The following is a 22,749-nucleotide window of genomic DNA, read 5'->3' as shown; positions in this document are numbered from 1 at the left end:
TTATGTAATCAAGGACATAAATAGTGAAAATAAGAATAGCTTCTACATGATTTTAGCAAAAACTAAGTAGCCAATCAAACATATTAAGAATCTCATAATCACATTTGACACTTTTCACAGTGTTAAAAAAAAAAAATCTATTTGCCCATACAAACAAGATTGCCAAAATGAAGAATGGGCTAATCACAAATTTAACATAATGTTCGATCAAAGCTTGAATGTAATACAGAGACATGAAAAGCGCAAATTGTAAGGTTAACATTATATACACAACAATCCAGATCAAATTGGTGGCACCTAATGTGAGAGCTTGAAGTAGAGAATCAATAAAATTGCGAAGACAAGGGCTGCAATGACAGAGCCAACAATCCACTTGTTCCTGCTCATCCTTTTAGACATTGCACTCAAAATCTTTTTACTCTTGTCAATCGCATCATCTACGCCATGAAGCTGCAGCACAGAAAAGCAAACAGAAAACCGGATAATTAAGTTTGAGCAAGAGAATGCTAGAAAGAACTCAGAATATTGTTTGCAAGGGACTCAGCAGGGTGCCGTAAACAGCATAAATCACCCACTTGCTCCTCCAAAACAGAGTCCCCCAAAAAAAAAGAAACATGTTCATTAAAATATATCTTGTGATCAAAATACCTTTGTATGGGAATGCAGGAGAGTTTCCCGTTGTTGATGCAAATCCTCAAGGATTGATACACCAAGCTGTTCTGTCTCCAGCACAGCTCTTCTACTCTCCCTGAGTCTATCACTTGATTGGTTTAGTCTTTCAGTCGACATTGCCAATCTTTCTCTCTGATCTACAGAAACCTATACCAAAATCATAAATTAGAGCAAATACTGATGGCAGTCACAGATACAAAGTATGATTTGTCAACATAATGAACACACAACACAGTCTATAAAACTTAACACAGCTACAATCATCTCCACCCCACGCCACACACACACATGTCTCAGGAAAAAAACGAGAGTATGGAATGCTTCGACTCAAACAACACATTTGCTTCGTACCACAAATAGTTTCATTCTTAATAATAGGACTGATAAAAAGATAAAAATTTCCACGAGGGAAATGTTGCAATGAATTAGGGCTTAGGACATCCTTAAATAAATACTGCGGATCAAGTGGAATGGTATTTGCAACAAGAAAAACTAGGAATATAAATTAGCATAAATTTTAATAAGTACATAGAAATAAATGCGTTAAGCTATGTTGATTTACTATACAATCAATCCATCCATAAATTTATATTCTACGCTAATAAAGCCAGCACATAATTCCCAAAATATACGCACACATGTATACTGCACGACGTACCGCATGTGCATCTACCATTCCAGAGTCCAACAATTCCTCATGAGCAGCAATATCAGACTTAGCTGATGTGAGTTTCCTAACTTCCCTTTTCAACTTATTTAGATCAGATTTGTACTCCCTTAGCTTAGCAAGAAGCATAGCTTTCAAACTTGGCTGCAAGCTTCTTGCCTCGAGATCCATCTTCCGTATCTGGTGGCATAGTACCAGCATAAAACATAAGAAAAACAAAGTTAAAAGACTTTCTATTACAATATACTGAGCAAGATACATTACCACGACATCAGCCTCATCCAATCCAGCTTGCAGTTCCAAAATCTGTTTGTTCTTCTGCTCTTCAAATTGTAACAAGAGCAATATTAAGTTGAAGCATACATAACTACTTAACCAAATTTTTTTGCAAGAAATGACAAAACAATTATAGATGACCAACTTAGAAACAGACCAAAATCAAACAAGAAAAAAGGGTATCCCAAAAAATTGTGGAAAATACTTGCTACGAGAATAATGAACAAATGCACATTACTGATGGCAAACCAATTTAACAACACTGACTATATGATCAATATTCAGTATTTAATTTTTTTTAAGACTACCATTATCTAGATTGTGGTTATTCTTTCCAAAAATCTAGTAATTTAGATGAAGCAATGCATACCACGTTAATATTGTGGGCGAATGGTCCTATCTCCGAACAAAAGAAAGTATGTAGGATAAGAACCCCTCTCAGACTTACAAATCTCAACCCCAAAAGCTAGCTTAGGGTAAACATCCTCACTCGGGGATCTGCAACAACCAAACGCATTCACCCCACCCAACACCCACTACATGTCGATTCATAATGAGTTACTAATTTATTCCACATTAATAGCAGTCTTGTGCTTATAAAAGCATTCAAATAAACTTATCTAGCCCATATCAGGATACGGCTGATGTTCCTAAAATCCCAAAGAGACTATATGGGATCAATATAAAAGGATTTGGAAGCTCAATAGTCATGTAGTTCTACAAGAGTTAATTATATCAATAGTTATCTCTTAAATTAGGGAAATTTACTTTGATTCGGAAATATTGCTTAGGACTATCATACTTACACACAGCAAAGAAAAAAACTGATGGAATCTAGTCAAATTATTCGAAAACAATAAGCAAGCATAAACTGCAATACCTCCATCAAGAAGAGCAGCCGAATTACATTTTCTCGACAAATTGGCAGAGAGCTCACAATACTGCCTCTCATATCCTTCAAATACCTCACTCATATCTGCCACAAAAAACAACACGAGACGATTCACATTTTTTTTTTTGCTAAATAGATGATTCACTTTTAATTGATCATCACAAACTATCCAAATAAATAAACCATCACTTTAAAAATCAGAACTTTCGACAGCCCATAATGTCAAGATTAAATACCCAGTTGTCTTGTGGTGAAAGATTAGGTGACATACATAAATTGTATAGTTGTAAGTATATAAAGGTGTGTGTGTGTGTGTGTGTATCATGGAGATGGATCTATGTGAATATATAAGATCAAAGCTTACCTTGAGTCAAAGTGAAGATCTGTAGAGGAGTGGGTGTAAGTTAAAAGCAACTAGATCGCTTCAGTTGTGTGTGTGGAGAGAGAGAGGGGGGAGAGATATGAAAGAGAGGGAGGAGAGAGAGAGAGGGAGGAGAGAGAGTCAGCTTCAGTTATGTAGTCTAGAATAGAGAGAAGATTCGTGCAATTGGGTTATCTGGTCGGGTCGGTCAGTTTGTCCCCGTATCCGATCCGGTTATTAGAAACAATTAAACAAATCGATTCGGTTTTCGGTAACATGAATCAATTTCGGTTCCATATAATTTAATTTTTGGTTTTAAAAAAGTTGTAGAATTATGTTTAATAGACGCGTTAAAGTGTGTGCCGAACAGTGAAAAAAATGTTGAAAAATGAGAGAGACAGAGGGGTATCAATTAAGACGTACCGTGCCGTACTCTATAATTTTCTTTCAAAAAAACTCCCACAAACGCTACATCTACTCGCGTTTATACTTTTTTTTGGCTCAAAAAAGGAGGCCCACGATAAAATAGCTAGAAAGATGAGGACCTTGACGCTAGATTTGTAATGTGAGTCTTATTCAACTACAAACTCATGTAGGGGTCGTTTGGTTCGTGGAACAGTATCGGGTTGGAATTAAGAATGGGTTTGGGGTGGTATGGGGTTAAGGTATCATTTCTGATATCATGCGCTTGGTTAAGTGTTGGAATGAATTTATTTAATATAAAATATAATCATATTATTGATTAAATTAAATTATTTTATTAAATAAAAAATTATAAATATTATTATTATTATTATTGTTATTATTAACATTTATTTGTATATATAAATATTTATTATTATTATTATTATTTCGAAATATAAGAAAAGAATATTAATACTGTCACCCATACCAGCATCTCATACCCACCGTTCCACTTGAGTTTTAAAAAGTCATATTCTGAGGGTTTCAAGTATAGGTATGAAGATAAAAAAAAGTCCAACCAAACACTAGGTATGGGTTTGGCTGGTTTCATACCCATACCTGATTCACCATCCCACCCAACCAAACGACCCCTTATTCTACAAACTAAAAACTCTGCCACCTCTGCCATCGCCTTTACCTGGACGTGAACCACCTATAACCTCTCACCTCCGCCTACCATCTCAACTAAACAAAACATGTACACAACAAATCGTTATCACCGGGACAGATCCAAAACCAACAATGCATAACTATTCAAACATAGCACAACTCTGTACAAACACTGGCATAAATATAAGACATTGTCCGCAATTACAAAACATATACAGCCTGGATGAGCGCGTTAGTGTCCTAATTGCGACAACGAGGAGTACTATAGTTCTACCGATGGCGCCGGAGCCCTAGTTATCTGCAGCTACAGCAACACTATTTACGAGTATCTTTTTACGCCGTCGGAAATCGCATCATGAATTTTTCGAAAATGATGCAAATGCGGCCGAAATATTTAAGGCGATGCGCCTATGTCCACCACCTCCGCTATCACCACCATCCTCATCATAACCAGAATCGACAACAAGCATTGACTTGAAGATTTTCACTAATTTCTGAAAGTTTTCACTAATTTTTACAACAAAAATCACTAATTTCTAAAGTGAATATAACTACATTATATTGGTTTATAATTTTTATTTAAGGGTTGGTTTGTAATTGATGTTATGAATAAACTTTACTTTATCCAGTATTTTTGAAAGCCCAAATAAGGCAAACCCATATAAAAACATACATTAAACGCTACACGATGCAACATTTTAATGTGATATCTGGGGGCTAGTTTTTAAGAATGTAATATTTAGGTCATCGATTCTCCAAATTGTTATATGGAGGGCCTTTTGTCGATTTATACCGAGTTATAAAATGGTGGGGTACTTTTATTGTTTAAAATAATATTCCAAAAATAATATATAAAAATAGTAATTGAATAATTTTAAAAATATTCTGATAACACAGAATTATATTTTATAGCCAAAAGGTTATCAAGTTTGTGTTCAAGTAAAATTTGATTTAATGGTAATAATATAATTTAAATCAAACATTTCAAAGTCGATTAATTAAGATGGTTTAAACTTAAACAATATTTTCAAGAAAAATTGTTGAGACTAAATAAAATTTTTGCATGTTGATAAATATCTGTGTGTATATGTGACATCGACACTATTTTTTTATAATTTATAAATTTTCTCTATGCCCTTATGATGTTTTTATTCTAATTAATTTTTATAGTTATTAAATTATCAAAATATAGTTATTTTTTTGAAATTCGGTATAAACTAAACTCGCCGATTTGTAATCATAAAGTGTACCCACCAATTTGAAATTAGCAAAATCTTTGATCATCGATTTGCGAATTTGAAAAATAGTCATCATTTTGAAATTCGGTGCAAACTAAGGCTACCAAATAGCAACCGACTCTTAGAATTATTGTTAATTTTACTTTATTTTTTTGCAAGTTGTGTATGTATTTCCCGTGAATGAACTTTCAAATATAATATCTCAATATTCTATATGTATCCTATAAGTTTTAGATAACATATCAGTTATCACAAACTAATCTGGGAAAAGAGGAAGTAGATATATTATCATGTATCATATTCCTGTGAACACATTTTTTTATAATTTTATTCTTCTGTTTTTTTAGGTAATCAACATCCTGATACCGTCCCCAACCGCTTTGCTCTACTATTCCATCATATTTTATCGTATTTAACTTCTTTGTTAATTTGATTCAAATCAACATAAGATTGAATAAGTTTTTTCTAAAATCTGTTCTTCGCCTTTTTCTTAATCAAGTGAATCAATTAATTATCGGATAAGAATATCTTTATTCAAATTATAAACAAAATCCATTAACATACATTGACATGTCAAAACATTGAGATTTATATATGCAATACCCTCTAATCACTTTTGTTATTGATATATTGCTTCTTCTCACCGCCTCTCTCCAAAAAATCCATATCCATTTTATTACTTTGCATAAAAGCATTCTCATTTTTGGTGAGGATGGACGTCAATATCAAGAATACCTATACAAACAAATTCGGCGCCTTACCTCTTTTAGCTCAGACTATTCGGATTTTGTTGGTAGAGCATGACACAACCTCACTCGTTTCTCTTTCATCTCTGTTTGAGCAACAAAATTATAAAGGTGATTATTTATTTTTTGTATATATCTGAACATGATTTTGGAATACTTCTCATTTCAGATACATTTAAGATTTTGATTGTCCCAAATTTCGTAAGTTCATCAATTTTTTGTTGTTTTATGCTTTGCTATGTGTGTAGTGCTTGAAATCTCAATATTACCAAGATAAATCATGTCAATGATCCTGATTTATTTTTAAGATGCCATATTACTAGAAAAAAATCGATAAACACATGTTTCTTCCCAAAAAATGTATATATATATATATATATATATTTGTAAATAACGAATTTGAACCACTTTTCAAATATTAATTTTAAAACATATATCATATCTCTTATTAATCAACTAATGAAATTTTCGAACACTATGCGCACAAAAACTTTTGGTATTAATCTCTTCTAATATTATTCGATGATATGTCTCTTGTTTTGGTTTCAGTAACCACTGTTGAATCCGCAACTATGGCACTGTCTTTGTTTGAAGAGCAGAACAGTATTTTTGATATTGTAATTGCTTGCATTCCCATGCCAGAAATGAGCATCTCTGAGTTTGCACAGAAACTTCATGGTCACCGTACGACAGTTCCAATAATGTGTAAGTCTAATTATATTTGATCTCCTTTTTATTTTCATAATAAGTAGTCAAAATTGATCAGATTGTATTTATGCAGTGATTGCTAAAGATTTGCCAATGAATTCGATGCTGGAGGCTCTGAATAATGGGGTGTGCTATGTCCTCCCAAAGCCACCCAGTCAATCTGATATTGCAGCTTTGTGGCAGCATATCCCTCGAGTGACGGGACAAATGCCTGCTTCTTTAGACATGACTAGCATTAAATTAGAGGAGTTGGGCACTCCTGGCAGTGAGAGCGGTAGGGGTGGTTCTGCAAGAAATCAAGGAGGGATGGATTTAAAAATGAAAGCGATAGTTACGGAAGAAGGCCATGCAAAAAGAAAAAAGGTTCAGACTGCAAACACTTCTGGTTCTTCAACTGACTTTGAGGGGGAGGATGGTCACCACTCTAAGAAGAGAAACATCACTTGGAATTTTCATCTTCACAAGAAGTTTCTGAATGCAATAAACATTCTTGATGAACATGGTAATTAGCACTAGTATTGTATATTTTTATGTTAATATATATATTTATGATGTGTAATGGTAATAATGTGAACTTATCTTTCTTTTGGAGCAGATGTTCGGCCCGAAAATATTTTAACATTGATGAATGAGCCTGGCTTGACATATCACCAGGTCGCTTTTCATTTGCAGGTATATATTTACTTAAACACTAACTGATCTGTTCTGAAAAATATCTGATGTATCAAAACAATCTGTAACATATTATTCACTACACACACACAGAACTAGGTCTGGAAATTGATCCGGACTATCCGGTATCTTGCCTTATATCCGGTTCAAAAATATGATACATGTCTCATATTTTCATAAAGCATGGTCCCGGATATGATCACTTGTGTGCTCACTCATATCAAGTATAGTATTATTTTTCGTAATATGATCCTACCGAATACCCGAATATGAGCCATGGTTCATATTCGATTCGAATTCATATACATATTATATTTTTAACTCATTACATTTGTAAGTAAATAGTATCATTTTAATAAATTTTAATATCTTATTTAAGTTTAAATCTTCTTAAATATGATTTATTCACCATAATAATACATATTATCTTCACACACACACACACACACACATATATATATATAATTATATATATATATATAATTATAAGTTTTAATTTATAATTATTATAGTTTTAAATAATAATTATTTGAATAATTAAAATAAAAATGATATTTAATGTTAGTGGATCATTCGTCTCATATTGAATGGATCATACACTACTCGGCTTGAAAATAGAAAAATAGGATATTGACTCATATTCGGTTTAAATTTGAACCCCTATATCCCGTATCAGTTTATATTAAAATGAAATGATCCCGAACCCAAATCTGGAGAACCTAAAAATAATATGATCTGGTACCTAAGTAGAGGGGTATCTGGTATCATCCAAATCATTTTAAAGTCCTACTTATAACTGTCTCATTGCCAAATATAGTATTGATATCATTTATGTCACTCTGACTATTCTTTTTAGGTATTCGTACCCGTCTACAACACTTGACACTCGGACATGACACTTATTCTATGGCGGATCATCGACTGAAATGCGTACACTTTGACTAGCTAAAAGACTAAATTTAAGTGAATATACAACTTAAAAGGGAAAAAAGTAAAATAAAAATTAAAATTAAAATTAAAAACAAGCAAACAAGATCTCTAATTTACAAAATTTCTCACAAATTTGTGTTTAATTATAACTTGATAGTTACTTTTTGGTAAGATATGTACTTATCATGCTTATTTATTAATGTATTATCCCGTGTCCAAAAAATAGGATAGTGTGTCAGTGTCCCCAATTTTGAAAATTTGGTACTCCCTCCGTCCCATTGAGATATATACATTTGTATGTAGATGAAGTTAGTGGGTGAGTGGGATTTTTATATTATAAAAGTTTACTATTTTAGGAAAGTTTTGAAATGTATAGAATTGAATGGGACATCCCGAAAAGGAAAGTGTATTGTGTCCCACAAGTCGTGCCGAAGTCATAGTAATATAGGATACTATCATTTATTCTAATGTTGCTTATACAATGATGGGTATCTGGTATATTGCTGTTAGTACAAAGCACGTACAGATGTTTAATACTCCCTCCGTCCCATTTTATGTGACCCTTATTCTTTTTTGGGACGTCTCAAAAAGAATGAATCTATCATACTTACTATTTTTGAACACCACTTTTTACTATTACATCCACCACCTCTCTATTTTATACTCTGTTTTTATTAAATAAACACTATTACATCCACTACTTTTCCTCCACTATCTCAAATCTATTATTAAATATTGATAGACCCTACCACTTTACCCACTTTTCAACTAAACTTACTACGTTTTTCTTAATCTCCGTGAAAGTCAAACCAGCTCACTGTTTTTGGGACGGAGGGAGTAGTCCTTTGTTACCACTATGACAAGTTTATAACAGCAAGATTAGTAAATCATGTCCATATTTGATATCTTAATTGTTGTACAAGTACCATAGTTTACAAACTGTTAGGATTTTGCACCTCATGCTTATTGTAGTTAATTATTATTGATTACACTTGTTACTTTTTTAAGTACAGCTTAATCAAATCATCTAGTATACTAAAAAAATTTCATCCTCACTGCAGACATATGAAGAACAGAAGAGTCTCTTGTGGAAAGTGCAGAGAACTGCTAGTCCAGTTATTCCAGCTGTGCTCCCTTCAGCACAGGTAATCAGTTTCAACCAGGGGAATACCTCTGTTGCTGCAAGTTCAAACTATACGGGAGCCCCAAACTTCTTGCCCCATGGTTTTGACGGTGTAAAACAAGCTCAGGACGCCTTCAACTACCCTGGCAACAGTAGTGCCAGTGGTTACTTCAGCAATAGCTGGGAGGCTGTTTATCAGGAACCAGGAGGCTCAAGTCTCGGCTACCCTGGGAACATCAACCAATATGGCGCTCAAGTACCAGAAGGTGGAATTGGTTACTTCAGCAATAGTTGGAACGCTTTGAATCAAGGACTAGGAGTTGCAAGTACCGGTTACCTGAGCAATGGCTGGCAGGTTCCCAACATAGAATCTGCAGGTGCAAGCGGTGAAGTGATGCCAATAAATGGCTACATGAGCAATGGATTGCAGGATCCAGCCCAAGGAGCAGCCGGTGCAGGGAAGCACTTGAGGAATAATTGTGAGGCTCCAAAGCAAGAACCAGAAGGTGAGTTTGGAACTCCACTGTTTGGTTTTGGTAATGCTGGCAACACGGGTGCCATGAACAATGAAAACCACGGAGAAGGCACCAGTGGTTCCGGTCAACATTTTGGTGAAATACCCAGCAATGAAGATCTTAACCAAATCATGCAGGAGTTTGAAGGCTCTGCAGTTAGCTTCTGGGATATGGTCAAGTTCTGAGGTATCACAAGTCTCAGAAGTCATGTGGTTTATTGTCAATCACTTGATGAAGGAAACTAGTCACCAAATTAAAGACTTGTTATCATATGGATTTAGCATTATTATCTTTTTGAAATGTGGATGGATTTAGCATAATTATCTTTTGATATTCGGATGGGTTTATTATGTGGTGCGGCATATATTATTTTCTTATGATTTCAGGGAAGTATATGCAATGCACAACACTCCATGAAATTCGTTACCTTGATATTACTGAAACCGCAAACACTATTCTTAGCAAGATATATCATCAGTCAGGGCAGCTTACATCTGTTTATTGAAAGCAGGCGGGAATTCTGGAATCACATTTCACTCCAATTTGTAGTGCAGGTGGAATGAATATGATTCCAATGTACAAGTAGAGTAGAAAACTGGTGGCATAGAGAACAGAGTACAGCTTGGAGTCGGTGAGGACTGACCTAAGGTTTCCTTTTGAGACTAAGCACCCGATTACCCTTCATATGGTGATTTCACTAAGTTTGTTCGTTACAGAACATAATAAAGAACTTGATTGCTTGTTTTGATTTGTTTGTGTGTTGTTTGATATTCATTTTTGTTTGGCCAAGAATCAAGTACTTCTTTTTGTTGAGGGAGCATATAATATTAATAATTAGCCATAATTTAAGCTGGATGCAGCAGAAAACAACTTTTTAGTTTATTGCAATTTATATGTAAGAAGATTAAAGGAAATGATTCAAGTAGTAGTAAATAGATCCCTAAGCTGAGAAGTCACAAAGGAAAAACAAAAAGGCTTGTATTTCCAGGTAAAAATGTCGGTGCTGGCAGGTCTCTTTGGAACTTACATCTGCAACATAGATGTGAAATTAACATGAACAGCACTAAAACTTTCATCATAATCTCTGTACTCCATGTTTGATATTGTTCCAATTTCATCAAAGACTTGATATTCTGGTCTGACTCCTTGAGTGGCACCGTGATCGACTAAACAGTCCCTATGGCTTTATTAGTAAGGATACGCGTAAATAAGCTAAATCATCAATGTGCTATACTTAAAACTTTCAGTTGAATCAACTTCAGAGTCTGAATGATCAATCACGACATTAATTCATAAGACAAGAACATAAAGAAGAATGAGTTACACAAGCTGAGGAGAGAACAATAATCTCATAAGACAAGAACATAAAAAAGAATGAGTTGCCGGTGTAAATACTGTTATCCTCATATTAAAGTTTCTAGATTGATTACAGAATGAATTAAACAGATATCTTGAGTAAAATTACGAGACTGGAGTCCATTAACAGACATGCACCACAGTGAACCCTCCTCTTCGACGAAGATACTCATCACGCTGTTGATCCAATTCCATCAAAGCCTCATGAACGGAAGCACGATCACCAACAAAAGTCTTGATAAAAGTCATAGCCACCACCAGACCCTTGAAATCCTTCTTCTTATTCATCCTCTCCCCACACCGCATAACTTGACGAATAATCTTGTCATGAACAATATCAGCCTTGACATTCAAGGGCTCCAGAGCCGACTCCGAGATTGTCAAGTAAGACTTGAGCTCATTACTTTCTTGGAAGAAATCACGCCTGTCCACAAAGAGCGTTCGTGTTCCAGTAGTCACTAGTTCCTCTCCGATCAAAGAAGATGTTGGTGAGTGCAAATAGTTCTTGAGGGTGTTTGTGACGAATTTAAGGTGAATGATATTTTCTGATTCTTGACAGGTTGGATGAGAAAGAGGGTGATGATTTGCCTTGCGAACTCTGATTTCTAGCTGAGTTCCACGCCTTTTCATCACTTTGCTTCCTAGACGGGCCATGCTTAATCCTCTGTATTACAATCAAGATAACCTAGCTATGTATAATTTGGGAGAGATTGAGTGGGAGAGACAATGGGAGAGATTGAGACTGAGAGAGAGTGGCAGCGATTATCTTTATTTTTGTTTTGCGATGACAAGTACGTAGCAATCAATCTGTGCAATATATAAGAGCAAGTCCAAGAGTGTCTTAGTGGGTGCCTTATAATAATAATAAAATATGATGTCCTAGTAGTTTAGGACATCACTTTCATACATTCACTCCAACAAGAAGCCTTATCCACAAGCCCTATTATTAAAATAGTAATATATTTAAATGATTATTGGAGGGAAATGAAAAGAAGGGGAAGAGAGAGATGAAAGGAAACTAATTTTTTATTGATTGGCATAGTTTAGGGCATGCATAGTGGTGCCTCATTAATAGGGCACTTCTTAGTTGTCCTAGTGTTTTAAGGCACAACTAGGACACTCTTGGATCAATAATTTTAGTCAAGTGCCTTATATTATGACTTAGGACACTAAATAGGGCAGCTGTTGGACTTGCTCTAAGCACCAACACACAAACTTGGCCTCTACGCTTCCTCTGTTTTACAATCAAAACCAGATGAGGATTTTGATACAATGAGAGAGAGAGAGAGAGAGAGAGAGAGAGAGAGAGAGATTTTGTTGTCCGATGTGTAGCTGTAGTTCAGAAGTGCTCTTCCAGGAAACTTGGTCACTACGTACGTATTGGAGGCTTATTTGGAAACCTCTGCCAGGTTTTTTCGTTCTTTCTTGAATAAGGAAACCTCTGCCAGTTGTTTGAAGTATATCTGAAAACTGTTTTCTAGTGATTTAATTTGACGCTAAAGAGTGTTTATATCGAATTATAATATATATTTTAATTAAAATTTATTTTTAAATAATTGTTCCTTCAATTGAGATAGACCCAAAGTTGTATTTGATTAGTGTGTCAACATCTAATTTTATATCAAAACGTGTTTGTATGGTAATAAGAGGTGAACTAGGGACGGACGCGGGGCACTTTGGGGTCGGGGAGTACTATTCCCGTCCCGATCCCCGAATTTAATACTCATTCCGACCCCACCCCGAACTCCGAACAGGGATTCTTTTCCTCACCGATCCCGCCCCGAATAGGGAACGGGGATCCCCGCAGAGATTGGGGGAGTTTTATTTTTAATTAAATAATAATAATTTTATAATATATAATATACTTTTTAATAAAAAAAATAAACTACGAACTCCTAATATACTAATAAAATGATATTCTCCTATATTCAACATCAAATCATATTAAAATTGATTAATAATATAAATAAAAGACAAATTTAAAATTAGAAAATATATTTTATTACAATATAAATATAATCGACCAATAAAAATAAAGATTATTTTTTAATTTTAATAAATATTATTGAAGATATCTATTTTTAATAATTTATATAGTATAATATATATTATTATTTTTATAAATATACAATTGGGGGCGGGGATCGGGGCGGGGAGACACGAATCCCAAACCCCGCCCCAATCCTCGAATTTTTTATAGAACTTTCCCGCCCGCCCCCCCCCCCCCCCCGAAAAATTCCCCAAATCAACCCGAACGGGGCGGGGATCGGATCGGGGTCGAGCGGGGCGGGATGAATGCCCATCCGAACTATTTTATGTAATTTATCTTTTAAATGAGGTACACATATACTTGTTTTTGAATTATTGCATCTATAACTCATTGCAGATGCTATAATTTCAACTAGTATTGATGCCCGCCTTGCAGGGCTTTGAAATCTAAAAAAAAAGCTATCGAATAAAGGAAATTCTATATATTGAAATAAGGTTGTTTAGAGGAAAGACAAAGCATTCTAGCGTAGATGCGTAATTGTGTCATGGTTACTTAGGCTTTTTTGTTGCATAGAATTGGTGTCCAGTATGGTGACTATGATTTCCAATTTCTGCTGTTGTTATTATCAGTTTGTAAATATGCAATTGTTCTGTAGGTGTATAGTTTTGATTTGTCAAGTTACAATGTGATGACCAAGGTATGATGTGATTTCAGTAACAGATTTTAATCAGTATAGGAGATATATTATGACGGTGTTGAATGTAGTATTTGTTGATCACTGCTGTATGTTGGAAGGAGTTCGTAAAACTGCAGGACCTTAAAACTTATCTCTAGACTGGTCATGTAGATAATACAGAAAACTTCTTTGCAAACGCACTGCAAATTGATTAAGAGCATAACAGTAAATTATGCTGAGCGGAGGAGATGAAATGCCAATAGCACATTACATTTTGTTACAAACACAGAGGAATAACAATACTCCCTCCGTCCCATTTTAGTTGTCACATTTCCTTTTTTGTTGGTCAAATTGACTAATTTTTGACCAAAGATTACAAGTCACTCTTTTATCATTTTAAAAAACTGAAAATTACATCTTAAAGTAGATTACAAGTTATTTTCGGTGACATGTTTTTTTTATTTTTTCAATTGATAAAATATTAATAAATTTCAGTCAAACTTTGGTCAATTTGACCGGCACAAAACCAAATGTGACAACTAAAATGGGACGGAGGGAGTATTTAGATGTTGCTGGTGGAAAGAAGCACATTCAGTAGATTGTTCATTATCTTACTTGAGAGGTCAGTCGAAACGCCAATTAGCCAACCTGTATCCATGCAGATTTTTGTTAGATCTAATTTGACATTTCATTTTTGCCAAAAATTGAGGAGGTAAAACCTGACTGCGTTTCTCAATTCCTCCACCGCCTCATGATCATGGTTGATGAAGAACCTTGTTGCCGACCTGTTTGTTAATTTTGGTTCACCTACAACATAACTTGGATGTAGTTACTTTATTTGTTTTGAAGACATTAGAAACCGGAAAATATATGTACTTACAACCACCTTGAATGAAAGTAGATTTACACATATACTTGTTTTTGAATTATTGCATCTATAACTCATTGCAGATGCTATAATTTCAATTTATCTTGAAGATGTTAAGGTGCATGACTGTTGATGTTTCAGATGATCCTAATTTTTGTTATATTATACTTTTCGATTAACAATGCAGATTGAACGATTAAAATGCTTTTTAAATTTGTCAAAATTGAAATATGTTAACTATTAAGTGATTACACTCTTAAACATTACATAAATAACAAAATAAGTTTGAAATTTAAATTATTATTTAGTTGTTATCCAACAATGTAGAATGAAAGACTACAACTAAAATAGATCTCCTCTCCACTTTACCCGTTTCGGGTTGGACAGGTAATATCAAAGAAGAGAAGGGCTTGCTGATTTGCATTGGGTGGACATTGTCAGAAGGGCTGGCTTTGCTGGTTTGGTTGATCGTCTAATCGACAAAAGACAGAATACATGAAATCTTGGTCAAGTGGGTGAATGAAAGCTTTAAGAATTCAAAACCCATAGATAAGAGACAATTACACCAGATCAGAATTTAAACTCTGATTGCATGAAAATATAGCTATTAAACCACGACCTGCCAGGGTCTCAGGGACAATAGAAACCCAATAATTTGTAAATGCTTACTTAAACTTCTTATTAGCCAATCACAAATATCTTCCTTATAACTTCATGCAAGTCATATCCTGAACGGATAACATAACAAAAGCATGGAGCTGTTAAAGATTAGCATGCTAGATTTGGTCCGAGAATTCAATGATGAAAGTGACTCAGTCTTCCAAAGCAACATCACAAGAAAAATTCTGGTAGTAATACATTTGAGCAAGTCAATGTTGCAAATGCGAAAGGAAACCACAGGGGAAATAAAGTATTCCCTGAGCCACTACATTTAGGCCATGATTTTAGCAGACCTGGTGAAGAGGCTATCAACAACCTTGCCCACATTAGAAATGGTTTCTAATGTTGCAGGGTAAATTGCATCAGACTTCGGGTCATCAAAAATAACGAGGCATCCAGCACCCTGGTCTAAGGTACCTGCAAACTTCTTGTCAAGGATCATCTGCGACAATTTCTTCTCAACATGCTCTTCAGGCAATTCAATTAACTCAGCAATATGAGCGATCTCGACCCTTGAGAAAGGCTCAATTAACCTGCAGAGGTTCTGCTCCAGTAAAGTATCATAGAGGGAGGACAGGTGCCTGTGGACAATAGGATCTTCCTCTAGCTGTGCCTTGAAATCTCTAAGTGCGGACTCAAAAAGCTTGAGTGAACGCTTTGAATGAGCATCAGCAACTGCTTTCATTGCATCAAGTTCCGGGCCCTGATAGTGCAATCCCACCTTTTGTGATGATATTATTCCAGCTACATCATCAGCCTGATTGACCATGATTTTGCACAGAAGCATATACTTGAGACTGTAAACGGCCTGAGGGTCTTCAAGTGCATTAAAAGCTTCAAAAGCTTCAAAAAAATAGCTGTAACCAGTTTTATAGTCCTTCTCTTCTGCATGAAGGATCCCGCTTTGCAAATCTATAACTCCCTGTTGAGCAGGAGGCACATAAATTGCATTGGCAGCTGTTCTTGCAGCTGTGAGAGCAGCCTTTGCTTTGGGAAGGTTTCTCAAAGAAAAATGGAGCTTACTCTCCAGCAAGTCTATCTCCACAAGCAGGAGTTTGTCATCCAACCTTCTTACCTCTTTAATCAAACCTGACAAAAGGCTTAGCGCCTCTGAATACTCCTTGCTTTCCATCAGAAGAGCTGCAAGCCTTGCCTCAATACGTTGACGGAGGAACGTACGCTTCTCAGCACGGGTCCACTCAACTATTTCTTTGCAAAGGGAGACCTGAAGATCAGATGTACCAGGTATTTTAGCTACAGTATCAACAATTCCACGAACAATTTTGGCAGTTTTGGCCTTGGGGATCTTGGAAAAGAATGGCCTTAATTGAGTCAGAAGGTTCCGTAATTCCTCAGCCCTACTTTGTTCTCTAAGAAGATCTGAAAGACTGGAGACTGCCTGTTCTTTGATTCTTAGAGCTTCTGAAGTCGATGAAGGGTCATCAAGTACACGGTAGAGAATTGCAATGGCTTCAGGTGCAGCTTTGGCTTCTGTAGCCTGAATCAAGGATTCAGTTGTTGCTGGGAGAAATGATGCCATGAATCCCTTCCAATATTCAAAGTCTGTACAAGTATAATCAAGTGATAAATATCGAGCAAACATTCGTTCATCTTCACTGTGAAGATTATTTTTAATATAAAGTTCAATTATAATTAATAACACTATCTGCCCCCTTGGTATGTTTATTCCAAGTTCAAGCTTTGTGAAATTTATGAAGATGCAACATACTGCTATCTTTTTCTATAGAACTACCAATAGAATGCCATAATAGAATGCCATAAGTGCACAGGGGTTTTGTTATAACATAGCCAAAATGCCAAGCTAAAAATTTCACAGTAAAAGCTATGTCATATTCTTACTGTCTACTTAATAGTACAAATTTAAAACTCTAAGCTCTTTACTTATTTGGAATCTCATGAAAGCTACCAATTATTAAAAAAGTAACAACTTTACAATTAGCAGAAAAGTTAATATAAAATATTAAACCTCGCAGATGCATAAACTTCAGACAGGATATAGTTGGTTTTGTCTGATCTGTAAAATGTATGTGGTAGACATAACCTTTTCAATTTATCATTGAAGGGGGTTTATATATGGCCACTAATTGCACTCAGATGTCTCATGATACCTCACTTAACTCAGGATACTCAATGGGAGCTCGTTTAAACCAACTTATATCACCATTATTTCACCCTGTTAAATTTCTCAAAAAAGTGACGAAACTGATACTTTCTGTTCTAAGTTAATCATTATTTTTATGTTTTATTTGTCAAATACTTACCCTAAAATTGCCACATCATAATATGACCTCCATTTTATCATATTTTCTGTTATTTTCTTCAATAAATTTAATGGAACGATATACAGTTATTTAAGTGGTTTAAATCAGCTCCCATTGAGAAAGATAAGTCAAGTGAATATTTGATTGCAATCAGTGGCCATTAAATGTAAACCTCATCATCAGATATATAAGTTTCTAATGTCCTGGAGTAAGCAACAAAACAGCTTGTGAGTGCCTCATTGCTTCATTGGTGCCTAGGAGTTCACTGTCTAGACACTTGATCGCCTCCTCGGCACCTTGACACTAATGTCTAATTATTTACTGAGCTTGGCAATCATAACAATAAAACTACTGAATTATGGTACCTAGTAAGCACTATTTCCTGGTCTAAGTTACAAAAATTAATAAAATTCATTAAAATAGGAAAGTTTTAACTGCTAAAATTGTCCCACAGAACCGAATATAACTCACAATGACAGATAAGAAACAGTTACCGATATTAATCAGCTACCTGAAATCAAAAAGTCCACAGCATCAAAAGACAATTTATTAGAAGCTAAAGAGTAATCGAAGTGCAAGGCAAACTTCAAGCATAATTCTCAGTTTTCCATAAATCAACCAGTGAATTCGAAGAGACTTGCATTAAATCAATTACAGTTTTCAAAGGACAAAGACGCGAGTAATTTGCAATTTTAATAATCTGAATTAATTAAACCTTGTGGGAAATACTATGTTTAAAAATCTATCAAAAGTCATATAACACAAATCATAAAAATAGCAAGGTTTAATAAATGACATGCCCCTGGAATACAAAAATCTATCTCGAAAGACCAAAGCACACATCTCGCACATGTATTAAGATCACAATTCTGTAAAATTGAGGTACACAAAATGTTCTTTTCCAACTATTATACAATTATAGAGGGGTAAACAACCTAATGGTGAAACAACCTTATCGGAATCTCTGTTTCATCACAAAAACCTCCTAGTTCTGTTACAGCCCCAAATTCTTCAGCATCTAATTTCAACACAACAACTACAACCTTCGTAATTCACAGATCAGATAAATCCCAATCTCTTCAACTAATTAACAACAAATTACATAATTAACCACACAATCATTTCAAAAATACTGAAAAACATCACATTAAGATCAAACATTCGCCTACATACAACCAACTAAAATAAGAGAGAACAGCGCAACCACTAATTACACGCTTCAGATGAATGACTAAATCTAGGGTTTGTAGCAAAGCAAAATTGAAACCTCAAAACGAAAGATATACAGATACAATTAGTTGTAAGCATAGATATCGGAGAACGCCGCACCTTGGAATAATAATAGATCGGAGAATTGCAGTTGCAGAAAGATCAGTTGTCGCTGCTCGAGCCTCGACTCGTAGTAGTTGTTTATATTCTTTGTTCGCTGCTAATATATTTTGTTTTCTTTTTCTACAAGTTTCGAGGAATTATCGTTCTTTTCTCAGTAAAGTTGTAATTTTGGATAAAAGTTTGAGGCGAGTTTCACTGGCTGTATTCGATTGGGATTTTAAGAGATTGTTTTTAGTCTATGGATTTTAATAGATTGTATGTGATTTTGATTTTTTGCGGATACCTGATAAAATGTCGCAAAATTGATAGGATTTAGGTACAATGTTTCAAAATCCCATTGATTTTGGTGGGATTTCAAAAAAACTTAAAATACAGTGAAAAATGCCACAAAATCCATCATTTTATGAAATGAAAAAAAAATCCATCAGCATTTTAATATCATCAAATTTTAATGGATTTTAAACAATCCCAATTGAATACCATCGGATTTTAAAGCATAATTTAAAATTCCAATTGAATACCACCAGATTTTGTAGCATAATTTGAAATCCCAATTGAATAACTCAAGATTTTAATGGATTTCAAACAATCTCAATCAAATACTCTCGGATTTCATGAATGCAAAAAAATGCTTTAAAATCTCAATCCAATACACCCTTCTCAATTTCAAAGTAATGGCTATTGTTTTAAATTTGTAAATCGGTAATCAAGGTAGAGGTTTTTACTCAGATCCAAACCTACAATTTACTCCCTCCTCCTCAATTTTATTTTACAAATTTACTAATTTTTGATCAAATTATTTAAAATATTTATGCATTATTTTAGAAAATAGAAAGTTACATACTAAAATAAGTTGGATTTACTTTTCAATGATATTTTTTTTACATCTTTTCAATTATATAATATTATATATATATATATATATATATATATATATATATATATATATATATATATCTGGGGGCTGTTATACAGCCACCGTTGGATAGTGAACCACCAGATCTGAGCCGTTGGATGAGAAGGAATCCCCTCAATGAAACATTGCAACCCCGCAATGAAACATTGCGGGGTAATTAACTCCCGCAATGACACATTGCGGGGTATTGACCCGCAATGTTTCATTGCTGGGTGTTAGTTACCCGCAATGATACATTGCGGGAAGCCTGGTGAAAAATTCATACCCTCAGTACCCTTCTGCCACATGCATCTATATTTTATTTAAATAATATTAACTACTTATTTATTTATTATATTGTTTATATTAATATGTATATTTTCTTTTAAATATTAAATAATATAAATTACTTATTTATTATATTATTTATATTAAAATAAATAGTTTCATTTAAACTTTTAATATTATAAACTATTTATATAAAATATATATTTTTAACATCTCGCAATACTTTGTAACTGAAGTGAATTTATTTTTTATAATATTTGTATTAAAAATATTTTTGTTTAAATTTTAAATAATTAAACTATTTATTTATTATATTATTTATATTATTGATTAAATTAAATTATTTTAATATAAAAATTGAATTTTATAAAGTATAATATTAATTAAAATACCTGAATATAAAATTAATTTAATTTAATTATTAATTAAATTAAATTATTTATATTATTAATTAAATAAGAAATAAAATTAAGTTACATTATCAATTTCAATATATAGTAAAATTTATTTATTATTGAATTTTATTTCAAAGGTTATATATCTCCTTCCTAATGGACGACTACCAATGAAAAACATCTATTGTCAAACTGGTGTCATTACTTGTCCTGAAACTGCAAGGTACAATGTTCGAATCCTTGTTTGGTTGTTTTGGAGTAAAAAAATATCCCCCGCAATGATTCATTGTGGGTATCAAACTGGTGTAAATGAAGTAAAAAAATACCCCCCGCAATGATTCATTGCGGGTATCTTTTAAAATAAAATACGCCCCGCAATGAAACATGGCGGGTGTCTTTTTGCAATAAAAACTATCCACCTCATCCAACCACCTTTTCAATCAAATTTAACACCCCGCAATGATTCATTGCGGGGATGAAAATTATGTAAACTATCCCCGCAATGAAACATTGCGGGGATAATAATATTACTTGTTTTATTCAAAATATTTTAAAAAGTTCAATAAATTGTAAGAATGTATTCTCCTTTAGCTAGAAAATATTAATATATGTGTTCTTACTAATATTTCACTAATTTAAATAACATTTATTAATAATTTAGATATTTTTCTTTGATTTGTATTTGTTTGAGTATCAATGATTTGCATTTGTTCGAATATATTTCAAAACACTACTTGTACAAACGAGAATTGGAAAAAGTTAATAATTTATCAAAAAATATTAAATTCTAGCAAAAATACTAATTATATGTGTTCTTACGAATATTCAACCAATTTAAGTGATGTTTATTCATAATTTTGATATTTATCTTTGATTTGAATATTTTCGAGTATATCTGAAAACACTACCAGTACAAAATAGAATTGAAAAAAGTGAATAATTTGTAATAAAATAATTCAACTTTAACTGCAAAAAGTTAATCAACCATAAAAGAGCATGTGAACTATGTAGTTCAAACATATGTTCGATATATTTAAGAAACAAGCAGTAGTATTAAAATAAGTAAAATTATTCGTATAGCAAAAAGACATAAAATAGTTAATAAGATAAAAATATATAGAAATTAGATAGAAAATTATTCATATATTGTACTAAGAAAAATTAAAATTTTCTCACCACTTCTAATCTTAACAATATTTTTAATATAATTTAAAATGTTAAATGATAACAATTTAATTTAATAAACTCTACAAGGCATATAATATGTGAAGGGAGGGGTAAAAGGGTCCAGGGAATAAAAAGAGACTCCCTGCAATGAAACATTGCGGGGACTTGTATACCCGCAATGATTCATTGCGGAGTTGCATTGTTTCATTGCGGGGACATGTATACCCGCAATGATTCATTGCGGGGTTGCAATGTTTCATTGCGAGGAGTCTCTTTTTCAACCGTAGGATCACAGCAACGAGTGGTTATGATTTGGTGGCTGGAAACCGGTCTTTATCCACCGGTGGCTGTGGACCGGTTTCCCATATATATATATATATATATATATATATATATATATATATATATATATATATATATATATATATATATATATATATATATATCAGTCAAAATATAATCAATTTAACTAATCAAAAATCAAAAAAGACATGTATATTGGGAGGAAGGGAGTAAAATTTATAAATTAGTGACAATGATTTAAGTCAAATTAAAAAAGAGTGGCACTATTTTTTCAGCTCAACATATAAAACTTTAGTAATATCATATGAAAAAGTAATTTACCAATTTTAAAAATATTTTGGTGACACGTAAATTTATATTAAGATTAAAAGGTTATCAAGTTCGTATTCACATCAACTTTGATTTGATAACGATTATAATATTATTTAAATTTAATATTCCAAAATCGATTTAATAAGATAGTTTAAATTTTACATTTTGAAGAAAAATCGTTTAAATTGAATAATATTTTGGCGTATAAATAGCTATTTATGTGTGTACATGACATCAATATTATTTTTTAACTTAATAACTTTCTCTATAAGTTTACGATATTATCATTTCATTTACCTTATATATTTGTTAAATTATTAAGACACGGTTATCTTTTCGAAATTCGGTATA

At 33.4% G+C, this 22,749-nt stretch overlaps 3 protein-coding genes across 4 annotated transcripts; 1 reads left to right on the top strand and 2 right to left on the bottom strand.

Moving 5' to 3' along the window:
• Window positions 1-67: 67 nt before the first annotated feature.
• On the bottom strand, window positions 68-3,088 carry LOC108200033 (vesicle transport v-SNARE 12). The gene is made up of 6 exons (XM_017368092.2): window positions 2,872-3,088; window positions 2,496-2,591; window positions 1,604-1,662; window positions 1,331-1,519; window positions 649-819; window positions 68-450 (listed from the first exon to the last, which is right to left on the bottom strand). The coding sequence occupies exons 2-6, from the start codon at window positions 2,587-2,589 to the stop codon at window positions 298-300; spliced, it is 666 nt and encodes a 221-aa protein (XP_017223581.1). The 5' UTR covers window positions 2,590-2,591; window positions 2,872-3,088; the 3' UTR covers window positions 68-297.
• A 3,410-nt stretch (window positions 3,089-6,498) lies between these two features.
• Window positions 6,499-10,059, top strand: LOC108199133 (two-component response regulator ORR22). Its single transcript, XM_017366876.2, has 4 exons — window positions 6,499-6,631; window positions 6,708-7,136; window positions 7,230-7,306; window positions 9,298-10,059. The coding sequence occupies exons 1-4, from the start codon at window positions 6,499-6,501 to the stop codon at window positions 10,057-10,059; spliced, it is 1,401 nt and encodes a 466-aa protein (XP_017222365.1).
• A 5,499-nt stretch (window positions 10,060-15,558) lies between these two features.
• On the bottom strand, window positions 15,559-19,183 carry LOC108199922 (26S proteasome non-ATPase regulatory subunit 11 homolog). 2 transcript variants are annotated; one of them, XM_064082878.1, is made up of 3 exons: window positions 19,036-19,114; window positions 18,178-18,217; window positions 15,559-16,987 (listed from the first exon to the last, which is right to left on the bottom strand). In XM_064082878.1, the coding sequence occupies exon 3, from the start codon at window positions 16,962-16,964 to the stop codon at window positions 15,696-15,698; it is 1,269 nt and encodes a 422-aa protein (XP_063938948.1). In that variant the 5' UTR covers window positions 16,965-16,987; window positions 18,178-18,217; window positions 19,036-19,114; the 3' UTR covers window positions 15,559-15,695. The 2 variants fall into 2 exon arrangements, with proteins under 2 accessions (XP_063938948.1, XP_017223435.1); XM_017367946.2 differs by lacking the exon at window positions 18,178-18,217 and having other exon boundaries at window positions 19,036-19,183.
• Between the last annotated feature and the right edge of the window lie 3,566 nt (window positions 19,184-22,749).

Source organism: Daucus carota, chromosome 8 (assembly GCF_001625215.2).
Source record: "Daucus carota subsp. sativus chromosome 8, DH1 v3.0, whole genome shotgun sequence".
NCBI classification, from domain to species: domain Eukaryota; kingdom Viridiplantae; phylum Streptophyta; class Magnoliopsida; order Apiales; family Apiaceae; genus Daucus; species Daucus carota.
The sequence above is the reverse complement of the archived record's forward strand: the minus strand, read 5'-3'. Positions and strand labels throughout refer to the sequence as shown.